This window comes from Lytechinus variegatus, chromosome 17 (assembly GCF_018143015.1).
Source record: "Lytechinus variegatus isolate NC3 chromosome 17, Lvar_3.0, whole genome shotgun sequence".
Taxonomy (NCBI): Eukaryota; Metazoa; Echinodermata; class Echinoidea; order Temnopleuroida; family Toxopneustidae; genus Lytechinus; species Lytechinus variegatus.
The window spans coordinates 11,055,995-11,070,230 of record NC_054756.1 but is presented as its reverse complement, the minus strand read 5'-3'; the positions used below and the strand labels follow the sequence as shown (position 1 = coordinate 11,070,230).

At 37.1% G+C, this 14,236-nt stretch overlaps 1 protein-coding gene across 2 annotated transcripts in view; it reads right to left on the bottom strand.

Moving 5' to 3' along the window:
• Positions 1-3,805: 3,805 nt before the first annotated feature.
• Positions 3,806-14,236, bottom strand: part of LOC121431346 — a 49,169-nt gene continuing 38,738 nt past the window's right edge. For both annotated transcript variants that reach the window (XM_041628885.1, XM_041628886.1), the window contains 3 exons: positions 11,597-11,761; positions 9,301-9,397; positions 3,806-7,577 (listed from right to left, as the gene is read on the bottom strand). In XM_041628885.1, the coding sequence (XP_041484819.1) occupies positions 6,722-7,577; positions 9,301-9,397; positions 11,597-11,761 (1,118 nt within the window). In that variant the 3' untranslated portion in view covers positions 3,806-6,721. The remainder of the gene's footprint in view (positions 7,578-9,300; positions 9,398-11,596; positions 11,762-14,236) is intronic.

The following is a 14,236-nucleotide window of genomic DNA, read 5'->3' as shown; positions in this document are numbered from 1 at the left end:
AAACAATCATTATAGCCTATATAGGGTATACGTATACAATGTTTGTTGATCACTGCATTATTAATGCAGTCATCATGCATGATGTCACTCACTCACTATTTCTTTTGTTTTTTATTGTTCGAAATATGAAATATTTTGATTTTCTCGTCATTGTCATGTGAAATGAAGTTTCATTCCTCCCTGAACACGTGGAATTCCATTATTTTAAAATTTCGTGCTTCAGACAAGGAGGTCCTAATCATCAAGTTCGTAAAAATTGAAATACTGTATAATTCAAACAATAAAAAACAAAAGAAATAGTGAGTGAGTGACATCATCGACTCTCATTTGGATGTAACTGGCTCGTTCATATAACTATTTTCTTTAAAAATAAGCAAAACTTTGAAATGTCATAACTTTGTTATTTTACATCCGATTTTGATGAAATTTTCAGCATTGTGCTTGTCTGATTTTTCTCTATTGATTCAAATCAACATTTTTCTGAGGTGTACTTGACCTTTAAGTACCAATGACCTTCATGTGATCATGCGTAGAATCTTCAGATCATGCGCAGAGAGGAACTATACGAACTGGCTTACTTTTTTCCGTTTTACATCCTCTCTGCATCGGATTCCGTACGTGCAGTGGGACCAGGCCTTTAGCAGTCGCACAAACAAGAAGTCAGTTCGGAGTTCCATTCTGCGCATGATCAGGAGGACATTTGTCCAAAAGTGAAATGGTAGTTTAATATCTAATGAGATAAGCACCAATTTGATGTGTTGATTATTCATATATTCTTTTGAATTGTGTTTTTCATTAGATCCTCAAAAGACATCAATGCGTCCACTAGTGAGTGGTATTTCACAGTTGGCCAAGTACATTGTTAATAGCAGCATGCTAATGCATTCAAAGTAGAAATGCAAGAAATACCTAAGTTCACAGAGTGTTACAATTTCTGCACCCTCCAACGTAAGGCATGCTTACATAATATCTTCATTTAAATTCTGCCTATCATACTTAAAGAAATGAAAGGTCATTTGACCAAAATTGCCCATGATGTATCTCCAAACTGGTTTATTGTGAAAGTGGCTAAATGGTGTCGAACGTGAATTAACGCGAGCGTCTTGTTTTCTTTTGTTCAAAATCAAGAATGTTGAATGTCGTTAATTCTATTGTAGGGCTTTGTAATCGTACTTATCCTTTGAGCGCGAATTAAAAAAGGTCTCTGATCTGAGGCACGTTCCAGAAAGAGTTGCATTTGAATGTAAGTCCAAGGATCAAGCACAAGTCCAGAATGCACTCTTTTGATTGGTTAAAAATGGAGTGACGTATGATTTTTAGAGTTGCGTTTGATTGCAACTCTTTCGGCAACGGGCCCCCTGTACTCCGGCCCTTTGAGTAATACGCCATGGTTCCTTTTGTGCCTTTTGGATAAGGTCTCTACATTTTCTGAGAGAGCAAGAAATATCCTTCTCTGTTATGGCATTCAGGTTGAGTGGACATGGACCAGGACGGCATGGAGAGAGGGGGCCGGAAGCTTCACGATGTACGTTCGTTCTGATCATGGCCATATAGGTCCATGGTTCTGAAGTATAGAAATCTTCCAGGTGATCATGATGATCTTGAACATCGCAGGCGATAGAAGTCAGCTGGCTGCTGTACCCTGGTTTAAAGGTGAGCCAGCATTTTTTTTCTTCACTTTTTTATGTATTATTGAGCTCAAGGTTATTGTCACCCATTGATCTGTATATTAACCGCTTGTTCAACCGTCACACCGTTGGTTAATCTGCATGTTGATCACGTATTGCGCGGTTACACCTTGGTAACATTTGCTCTACGGCGGCCGTACGGCTAGTCGATAACAGCCGTTTTATTCATTTTTATTCAAACCACCTATATGTAGCTGGTACAAATATGTTAAGACGGATGTTTTCGACTCGCCGTACGGCCGCCGTAGAACAAATGTGACCACGGTATAATACCGTGTATTAGTATCAGTATTCCTACCTCGCACAATGGACCGCGTTTGGCAGTGAATTTCTAACTAGTGGGTCGCGCGTGCTGCGACCCCACTTCTGGTGCCAACAACACACGACTTCTATGGCTTGACTTTTCTGTGCGCGGCGGCATGTAATGAACCATTGAGTGTGTAGATCTAAGCAACACGCAACATGCATTACAAAAATTATTTGATATATCACTTCTGTAACCCAGAATACTATATTCTATGATAGTATAAGTATAATTTTGTTTCATCAACTTGCTGATTATTTTTATATTCACCAGAGTGCTCAAATTCTTTTAATTTTGAGCAGTCATGTTGGTGGAAAGAAGAGTTGGTCTGAATTGTCTCAAAACGATGTAATTTTAATTTAAAAAGATAATACTTAAAATCTCCTATGATCCTTTCCTTCAATTTACTCTAGAGTCAAGTTACATGATGAATAACTAAAACTTAAAACTAACTGTCAAAAAAAATCGAGCATTTATCCTGAAGAACGAGAGAAAAAGGTCCAAATTGTCAACCTTTTTCACCATATAGAGGACAACGTTATAACATAATCTTGAACATTGGATGAGTGTGTATACAGATCAGTGTTGATATCGGAAAGATCCGGTCTAATCAACAGACGCAATTCCCCAGCAATCTGTATTCGTAAATATAAACGGGTATTTTAGAGCATCTATGTGATATTTGATGGAATGTGTCTTTCGAATGGTTAACAAGGAGGGGGGGGGGCTCATAAATATATATGTTAATAGCTTCAATTATAACAGAAAAAAAACAATCGGAGCAAAGTATCTGAATGTGTATTTTATCACAAAACAAGTTTTTCCATGGTTGGTGTTAAATTGGATTCAGTGATCAGATGAAATACAAGTTTAGAACAGGCTAAAGAATTATTTCAGAGTGTAACTTTGTACTTTCCCATTCCTTATTCCTTGATCACATTTACTCTACGCCGGCCGTACGGCGAGTCGGAAACAGCCGTTTTATAAATTTTAATTCAATCCAACTATATGTAGTTGGACAAAAAATATGTTATAACGGCAGTTTTCGAGTCGCCATACGGCCGCCGTAGAACAAATGTGACCAATGTATTAAAACATCGGTCACATTTGCTCTATGCGGCGGCCGTCCGGCGAGTCGAAAATAGCCGTTTTATCCATTTTCATTCAAACCACCTCTATGTAGCTGGTACAAAAAAAATGTTAAAACGGCTCTTTTCGACTCTCCTTACGGCCGCGTTAATATGACCGAGTTGTTACTAATATAAAAAACACATTTAACAAGAAGCATCGGACAAACTTATAAAATAGCGATGGCGTACTGCAAATTTATTAAGGTTATGCATCTAGTTAATACTTAAAAATAAATGTCGTGAATGTGCACAAGGAATTCAATGCTTGGGTGAGGGGATTACTAAATCATAAATTGAATAAATCGCACATTTTTATCCTAACTAGGCCGGGCTATGTGGGTAGTTTATAAAACGAAGGGGGGGGGGGGGCTCCAGGCCCCTCATAATTATGATCTCGGCCGTCGACGGTGCGATCCTGCCGAAATTGACACACGTTTTCCATAGAATAATGTACAAAATTGCATCGTTATATTTTGGAGAAAAAATGGATTTCATCGATCTTGCTAATTTATGCATAAAATAAGAATTCTGATCTTAAGAAATAAATATCCAAACATTTAGTTTGGAGTCCAGACACGCTTAGTGGTATAGTTTGTAAATCTAATTACAAAAAAAATCCAATATCAAAAGTATGTTATGTATTTTTTCTATAAATTTCATATGTAATTCTTTAGGGGTTTTTTTTCGTGTCTTTTCCATGGATATTGTCAGTAACAATATTTGAATCATATTTTTAACATAAAAATAGAAAGTGATTTCAATGAGTTAAAGTGAAAGTATTGATGCATTAACAAATTTTAGGAGGAAACATAACTTGCGTTGGATCTGTACATGAGACCACGTTTTTCAGGACCTTTCGGTTTGACATGCATTTACAGAATGTTAAGTCACTTTGGAACCGCGTACCCGGGCGTCGAAAATTTGGTCTAAAAAAATGCACAAGATTTTACATTAAAAAAAACAGGAGACGACAGCTGGCGACGCGGCAAAATCGTTTTCCCCGCCTTGTTAGGGTTAATACACTCTATTTTAAGAAGACATAAAATAATCTAAAAAAAATATCCACCATTTCATCACGAGGGACATTATCCCATTGAAACACTAAATGTATTTTTACTTAAAAAAAAAACGTATCCGATTATCCTTTCCTTAAAAATATCATAGTCTCACTTCACAAAAGCAATATTTTTCACTCATCCTTTTATTTATAAAAGAGTATTATCTACATCTGAAATTCACACAATCCTTATCATTATATACATCAAGCAGTACAAGTAAGTCTGGCATTCATAAGCCTTTGTCATTTCAAAAACCTGAAATCGCGAATCGGAAATATTGTCAAATTCAAAGAAATAAAGAGCTAATATTAATCTTGATTTCCTAATTCAAGTCACCCGAATTGTTCATTTAGATCAATCTGCATCAACACATATCACTGTCCGTTATTTTGTTGTTGGGGTTTTTTTTTGGAAGCCAAATGTCACTCGTTACATCAGTGAGTCACATAGCGTAACTCGTACGAGAGGATGACATAAAAGATCTTTGAAAAAAATAACATTGGACACAATCATCAAAATATTGCATTACCCCTTAAATCAGCAAAATAGTGGCACAGGAAGCAAGTGATAAGAGTGACTTTTAAGTAAAATAGAAATATACATATATCTGTAGGGGATTTCAGGTCCGGAGTTTAATAGTTGGTGTTGGCATTGGGGTCCACTCTTACATGAGCACGACATAAAAGTGCATTTGATCCTTTGACGAATCTCACAAGGTGTCGATCTATCAATAATGTGATTTGGCTCTTCTTGTGGACGTCGGCGTGAAGCAGGTTAAAGGCCCTCTCACATCTAACCGAATTGCCTGAAATATGCCTTGCAATGGCTGGCGAAAGGCATTAAAAAGTTGTTTTCAATGGTAACTGATAGTAAATCATATTTACCCTTCGTGTTTGGGTTCGTATATCATCTGAACAGCTGCGATTATTCAAATTCGCGCGGAAATTTTGAACATGTTAAAAATTTCACGACGAATCGAAAAATTGTTGGTCATCTGTTTGAATTCGCTTCTCTTATTCAGTCGGCGGTAATTGTTCGTTTATCGTTTAGTGTTTTTTGTCACGCGTAGTCCCTCTTCGCGCTTTTGCCAAAGTGGACCGATCTCGAAAGAACCCGTAACGAAGCAACACGATGACACAATGAACAAGATTGCCCGATCTTTTCCCTCGTCTCTGTTTCTAATCGCACGCCATATCAAACCATTGCTCACTGTTCGTTCGTCTTAATGGGTTATATCAACCCTTCGCTCACCTTCGGCCGCAATTTTCTCAAGTGGTCAACCGAAAAATCGATATCCTTTGCACGTGAGATTTATCCTTCGCTTACCGTTCGTTGATAAAATTTGACAATAGTCACTGATCGCATGATTTGACGGAAATTTTATTTGAATTCGTTAAATTTGCGTGCATTTCGTTAGATTTTTCCTATTCGTCACCCTTCGTCCGCCTACATTCGGTCAGGTGTGAGGGGGCTTTAAACTGAATGTGTGCGTCCAATACCAACACCAGCGCTAAACATGATTTCACTGATTTGATACCAGTCATGGCCACACATTATGAATGTTGAAGTAAACTTTTGCATCATTAGAACATTAAACCAGATAAACAATGAAATTAACATAAACATCAATACATTTGATACCTTGAGTGAGACACCCATAACAAGATAATCTCCTTTTTGAATATGTTATATGCTAAATTACACAGTAGAGGGCGACGTACATGGGAGCTGCCAAGTAGACACATGCGTTGGTACTGATCAAAGAGAACGCGATAACATATAACTTTTTTTTCTAACGACTGTTTACACCTAGGTGAAATAGAATTACCAGTTACACTGATATGAAGAACTGTTTGGCTCACATCACCTGAATTCTTGTGTTGAAATATATTCCGGTGTTATCAAAAGGTAGTATCGGTAATAAAGTGTGGAATCCGGTGGTAATAGGGAAGAGTAGTGCCTTTTGCTGACTGATGGCAGGGGAAAATATCGCCATTTATCAGCTGTTGGGCGTCGAGGTGTGCGCCTATAATCTCATTGGGGAAATTACAAATTGATACAGGGGTTTGAGGTTCAAGTCCTGGTTCATGTCTTTCGGATATTGACGTTAAATGTCGGCCCCATGTGTAAATAATCAAATATGATTGACATATGTCTGTTATAACTTAAAAACACGTTCTAAGAAAGAACTAGTATAATTGCAGTAAGGTGCTGGAAACGAATTATTTCCTCCCAAACCTGTGATTGCTGTGAAAGCACCAAAATTGTCAATGGAATTTTCCAGGGCAATTATAATATCTATTACAGACTAGGGTGAAATATTACATTTCTTGTTTTTGTTATGTTAGGCAATAAATGAATGGAAACAGAAATTGTGAGACATCCAATTTTTGGGGTAGCTAAAAATATTGTTCGTACGTTCATCTTTTGGTAACCTGATTTGACCCGAGCGCAAACGGCAAACGCGTATGATAACCATCGTCAAGATGAGATGTGGTGTCCCTAAAAGGAAAAAAATCGTCTTTGAGAAGTCATGGTGTATCAGCAAGACACTTCGTTCTCCGTGTACGATTCATAAATTTCATTATCTACCATTTCAGTGTTGTCACCAGCAGCGATAGTTGTAGATGTGACGTCATCTAATGGACCACTACTTTCTTCTGATTGAACAATCGTCGAATGAGTCCCTTCTTCACCGGTCGATGACGCATGACTCTGGCCCACCGTACGACCGGTTCGGTCAACTAACGGCCCACCTTGCGCGGCCATCGTCGACGACGTGTGCGCCGGTCTACCCGACACAAGAGGTGCACGGGCATCGTGTCGACGTTGAGCTGGACTTCGAGCGCCTCCTTCGCCGTTAGGGTCCGGGAATAAACTATAATAAAAATGCTCGCTTATTTCACTCATTGGACGTATAGTTGATGCACTTGTATCGAGAAGAATAGTTGACATTGTCCGGTCATGTGACACATCAGGATGCGCAGGAGTGGTTGATCTACTGCTCAATTCATGACGTAACATTTCTATCTCTGCGACGGAGAGATGTTGGCTAAGCGTGCGTATCCTTCTCATATGCACCGCGTGTAGAAGGTTTTTTAGTTCCCGGACAATAGGGAAAGTTCTACTCTCTCTTCGAGTTGGTAGTCTAGGTCTTGGTTCTGAAAGTGAACTAGTCCTGGTGATGCTAGCTAATGATATACGGTCACCATTCTTCGATGGCATATCATGTCTGTCTGACATATTTAATAGCTCTGTAGTTGTCCCAGATGAAGATGCACGACTGCCATCAAAGTTGAGGGTCATGTATCCTTCTCTTTCATTCCCAGTGCGCTCCACATCCCTGTTGTAGTAAGAGGGTCCGTGGTAGACGATGTGGGAAGGATAATGGTTTTTCCTGTAAATAAGAATAAAATACCGAAACTGAAAGTTGTGCATACAGTATGTCCTCAGTAAAGATATTACCTTCATTAGAGGTGGCCCACAAGTATTTACCAAGCCTGTGTGGGGGATACGAGGGGTGGGAAGGCTAAATGAGGTGGGTGGCGGTGGTGTTGATGAGAGAGTGATATAGAGAAGTGCACATACAAATCACACTCGGGTCGCGGAATGCAACGGAAGATTTTCAAATACTACACCGTTGTTCAGAATGTTCAAATATTCCCCAAAATTGTGCACCAGACATATCTTCGACATGATTCATTTCAAATTATTCAACAATATAAAATATGAATACAAAATCATAGTGAAAACTGTATATATATTGAGGTGATAAGAACAATACAGAAATACAGAATATTTTAACCAATAAAAAAAAAGAAAAATGCCATTGCTTGTAAAGAATTTTAAAAAAAGTATCAACAAATAGCTACGAAAAACATTAAACTGTATCTTTCACAATAAAGTCACATTCCATCTGCAAACACACGCATGAAACCCACACAAATGATGATACGTGCATGTTCACGCGTGTGAGGGTGTGCGTGTGTATGTCTGGTGAGAGATTTGGGGCTAAATTCTGTATATATGAACATAAAAAGAGAGCCAGAAGTTAAATGAAAGATGAGAATTGGGAATATGAAAAGAGAAAGGGAGCGAGATAGAGCGGGAGAAAGAGAGGGAGAGAAGGGGGGGGGGGTGGGGAGGGTGTTAATCAATTTTTTGCCTGAACTTTATGAACTTCAAATTTTCAGTAACGTGGGTGGAGTGATTATTACTGTGGTTCTTATGCGGTTAGCCAAAATGTTTTCGTAATTAGATACTGTGATTGAGAGATTATTTGATAATTTTTTACTTTAGAAATTTCAACTCCGAAGGATTCAGTCTAAGTGATGGTTTAGGGTGGGTTCTGTAAGAAGGACCCTAATTTTATTAGATTTCTAGTTCATGATTCGGCAATATTCTTTTTCTCAGAAGTATGTATAGTTAATAATGCACCCATAACTTTCAGTATGTATTCGTAAACAAGTAGAGGTCTAAATATGGAATAAGCAGGGCGGTTCTCAGATCAGATAAGATCTTTGGAAGGTACGGAAGGGTTGGAAGAAGACGGCCGAGGGCAAGACTTCACCCCCTCTCCCACCCTGGCCTTACGATGCATCCTGTGTTTGTGACAGGTCTCTGGAACTGCGAGAGGTAGCGACGAATCCCTTTGGAAGCTAACCACTCTCGGTCACACATCCTGAGACGGGATGAAGATAAAAATCCTACCCTCAACTCGACCTCTAGACTTACCAGGCACCCTTAACAACCATAATGTAGTCGTGTACACTCGAGCTGATAATGGATAATGTATACATGGATTAAGAATAACAAATTTACGCAGTCTTTTATTTATTTTTTTTATATTTTGTGTAGATAATGAAAAGGTATCTTAAGTTTATTTCTTTCCGAAGCCCATCCTGTTTTATTATTATTTAACGTAATTATTCAATTGAAAAAAAAAGTTTTTGTCACAATTGGCAAATTTCGTAAATCGATAATACTGTTTTTATTTTAAGCAAATGTCCTCCGCTAAGTAGCCTCTATAACATGTCGAGGGAGTATTTTTTACATAACTTTCAATAATCTTACATTCGTTATCTTAAAAAGTCAACTACTGGCATTGATTTTTTACATACCTTCGCTGGTTGCATACTTTGTAATGTATTATGACTGTGACAAGTAACATAAGACAGGTAGCAGCGAACAGTGCAACAGCTACGGTGACTAAACTCACTGTAACAAAAGATAAAATAATGGTAGATAGTAAGTGGTAATAGAGTATATTGTGGGACGGTTCACAGGGGCGTCATGGTATTTAGTTTAGAGGGAGAGGTAGATTAACCAAATGTTTAGAAACATGGGATTATTTATCCCCTTATTCTCTGCAAAAAAAGTTTATTGCTTTATTTTACATTTTGTAAGACGTGCTTTCTTAAACACTTCTTGTTGAAACACTTGTTCATTACCATCACTACCCTATTTAGCATGGGTTATCGTCACCTTGGGTTATAACTAGACGTTAGTCACCTATGTAGACTCCGAAACAAGTTCACAATTTGCAAAACATTCTTTTTATATCTGATGACGTTTATTGATTTGATTTATATTCATTTATTGATTTCCGTTTTGTTCAAAGTATAAATATGACACAAGAAAGAGGCATAATCTAAAATATTACACAATTGTAGATTTAAAGGACAAGTCCACCCCAACAAAAACTTAATTTGAATAGAAAGAGAAACTTTCATCAAAATCGGATGTAAAATAAGAAAATTATGGCATTTTAAAGTTTCGCTTATTTTCAACAAAATATTTATATGAACGAGCCAGTTACATCCAAATGAGAGAGTTGATGACATCACTCACTCACTATTTCTTTTGTATTTTATTATATGAAATATGGAATATTTTTATTTTTTCGTCATTGTCATGTGAAATGAAGTTTCATTCCTCCCTGTACACGTGGAATTCCATTATTTTAACATTTTGTGCTTCAGGCAAGGAGGTCCTAATCGTCAAATTCGTAAAACTTGAAATATTGTATAATTCAAACAATAAAAAACAAAAGAAATAGTGAGTGAGTGACATCATCGACTCTCTCTCATTTGGATGTAACTGGCTCGTTCATATAACTATTTTGTTGAAAATAAGCGAAACTTTGAAATGTCGTAACTTTCTTATTTTACAACCGATTTTGATGAAATTTTCAGCATTGTGCTTGTCTGATTTTTCTCTATTGATTGAAATCAACATTTTTCAGAGGTAGACTTGACTTTAAGGTACGCATTCAAAAAATAATTACATTAGGGGATTTCAGAATTAAAAAAAATTAAAACGGGGGTTCTTGTCAACAAAAATACAAGCATCTAAACTTAGTTCGGGGCTCGTTATATTTATATAAGAATATGCTATCGCCATGATTACATGAATTCATTATCTTTAATCTATTCTAGTTAATCCCGATTAAACAAGCTTTATATCTGACTCCAGGTAATATTTATCCCAACTTCTTACATTAACAAATAATATCTAAATAGGTTGATAATGTTAAACTCATTTTCAAAAAAAATATTGATTTGGGCGATTTAACAGTGTGGATCACATTTTCACATAGTCCACTGTGTGAACAAGGTCAACATTCTTCCTTGTAATTATATGTCACACACTAAATATTCTCAATGTTGAGGAGTTCACAGTGTGAAATACAATTAAAGGTAAAAGTTTTAATCTGGGACCTGTTGCATAAAAGTTACCACTATGGTAACTTTGCCATCCAACGGTAACTACCATGGCAACGATGCTCAACAGTCAATAGAATCAAGGATTCCATGAAGGATACCATTAGATAGCTTAGTTACCATGATGGTAACTTTCATGCAACGGGGCCCATATCATTAACATGAATCACTTAGCCCTGTTTGAACATAGTGTGAACACACCTTGTGACTATATTTTGTTTTAAGCAGGAAAATGAAATCAATTGAATATGGGCCAATAATTTTGTAGAAAATGCAATTTTACTTAATTTCCTAATACATGAAATGAATTGCCGCATCAATATGAATTTAAGAAACCCGAATTTCAATGAGAGCTAACTGTGTGTGATCTGTCATTGTCCGTGTGCATAAATAGCTAGTCTTAAAATATACCTTTCAGATAACTATCAATAATTCAGAGAATGAAATTAGCCTATATATAATTTCAATTGTTTTGAGAAACTACCGGAAAGGTACTTGCGTATAGATCCTTGGTAACATAATGATTGCGATGTGAATGTTATGAGTAATTCAAGTGGGTTTATATTACAAGACTACACTGTTGAGAATGGTGCATTATGGGATATGAACCTGCCCAGATATGAGTAGTTAAATACCTGAGGTGGCCCCCTGGTTCGTATTTGCAATAAAAAGAAATAATTCAGTTCCTACTTACGCGCTATATCAGGATCTACATCTTCCGTTCCTGGACCAACGGGTGGAAGTTCACCATGAGGATAGAGTGTAATGCTACCTGTTGATGCCCCATTGGAGCTTCGAGGGGTAATACCACCAGGTTCAGTACCCCTTGGATCCATTGGTTTTCCTGCTGTGGGCTTTGCTAGACGGGGATACGAGGGAAATTATTGAATGAAAGTAGGTTGGAGCAAGTAATTATCAAAGGGGATGTCGCCCAAAATTGCTCTTAACACACACGTGGGAATATGGCAGATGATTTTCTTGCTGGCATTATGGCTATATTTTAACACTTCATCTGCATGGTTCATGTTTGAAAATATGACCATTATATTGTGCCTGTTATGTTATGAAAAATGATAAGAATGCAGAGAAAATTGATGAAATTAAATCTGCAGAAGGTTGTTGTAACTTTGCCATTATCTGACTATGTCAACTACCATGGTAACCTTGATTCTGATTGGCTGCTGAGCCCTGTTACCATGTTGTTCTGTGACCTATAATAAAATACAAATTTGATAGTAACTATGTGACTATCCCATTTGGATATCACCAGTGTTCCATAACTATTTTGTGGAAATAAGCGAGTGTTTATACTGTCAACAGATTCTAATTTTTTTCATCTGATTTTGCTGAAATATTTCAGCATTTTGTTTCTTCGATATTTCTGTACTTTTAAAATCAAATTTGGGTTGGTTGTACTTCACATTAGATAACAAAATATTTGTTGTTTGGCACTTAATGAAAGTCGTTTTTACACATTATGTGATTGTCATCAGCTTCCATTCTTATCCTTTCTCTCTCCCTCTATCTGCTTTATAATAATTCTTAAGATAGATGCAATCAATGTTATCAATTACAAAGCGATTAAAAACCATGAGAACTACTAGATCTCACAAACGGACTCAATATATTTCGGCATCCATACCCCCTTTATTATATTCTGCCATTCCCGCCAAGTTCATGACCGCAACTAAAACTTTCCACTACCCTTCTAACCTGCCATCGTGCGCGTCATATTTTCTCACAAAACCGAATGTTTCTAATGAAACATAGGGTACACCTTTTGCTAAACTTAGATTATGACTTCCCCACAGGTGTATTTTCCTCTTCCTCCTTTTTGATTTACGCTCATTTGATTTCCTTCCCTCGAAATGACTCATGTGATAGTATCTATTGGGGTTCCCAAGATTAAGCAATTCATTCTGCCTCTGTGCTTTGGTCGTTCACTTAGTGAGGATCGGCTCTCAATCCGGACTCAAACACGATCCAGAAGTCGCCATGGATTCGTCCTTGCAGAGCTGGTCATGAACTTGATACTTTTGATGTAAGGTCCAGAGGGGGCACACGAGAAATCATTCAACATCTTCCCCCTGCTAGCCGGCCCATGCACCTCTCCACCTTCCCGCTATTTGTATCACAATGCTTGAACACTCACACTGAAGATGCTCTGGACTAACGAAGTTAAATACTATGGGCAAAAATACAGCGGTATTCCATATATTTGGAAGACTTTAAGTTTGACATGTTTGAAGGATAGGAAATAACTTTAAGCTATACGGATTTCTGTAGAAATAATAGAAGTTTATTTATTTGCCTGAGTTATTGAGTGAATAATTCCTTCGTGTATATTTGCAGGGTTCCTTGTTCCATGTTGCAGCATTGGGTAGAATCATGTCATATCATGTAAACAATGAATTCATTATTATTCATTGTAGCTGTTTCCAGCTTTACATCATTGCGAACGTTGAGCAATGTAATCTGTTATCATGAACGAACCATGTGCCAAATGCAAAACATGACAATATAAGGAATACGGGCCAACCCCATTTGTGACTCACAAATTCAAGATAATGCAAGGCCAGAACAGCTTAAGTAATTTAAGGGGACAACTCCTCTCGAAAAAGCCTAAAGTCAACTCGGTTACGTAGCACTTTTTAGGTTTTCTTAACCTTGAACCCAAGATGAAATCACGTTATTCTAGTCAATGTTTTGAAACTCAAATTTCCATTCCATTGCAGCTGTATTTCGTACTTCTTTCTAAAAAAAAGACCTGGCAAAATATATGATATGTTAACCCTTTACAATTTCTAAAGCATTGACATCACCTGCCGAATCTCATTATAATTACAATTATAAGACTAGCTTTATATCTTTATTTAATGAGCACAAGTAAATATTATACAACGAAAAAAATACAAACACCATTTTTTTTATCATTCGCAGTACACTTGTGTAAAATCAATAAAATAAATGTATTATGCCTTCTTCACACATTGTCATCAATAGAAAGTACTGATAACTCGGTCATAATCGTATACTACAGTCATATTAGCATGTATTAGCATGAAAACAAACTGCTAATACTAAGAAATACTGAATAATGTACTTCCTTATTATTTTCCATGCCCCTTTCTCTTTCTTACTTCTACCCTCGTGTACGCTCTTGATATGTTTTGCTTTATTTTCCTGACTCGTCCAGAGTTGCCAATTTGTATGTATATTCCAAAGAAATTACTACAGTATTATGGTCCCCTTTGGGGTTTTGGAATTTTGCCTATTTCCAATGATCATGATGATTAGGTCGTAATGCTTGCCAAACCATTTCTATACATGATCA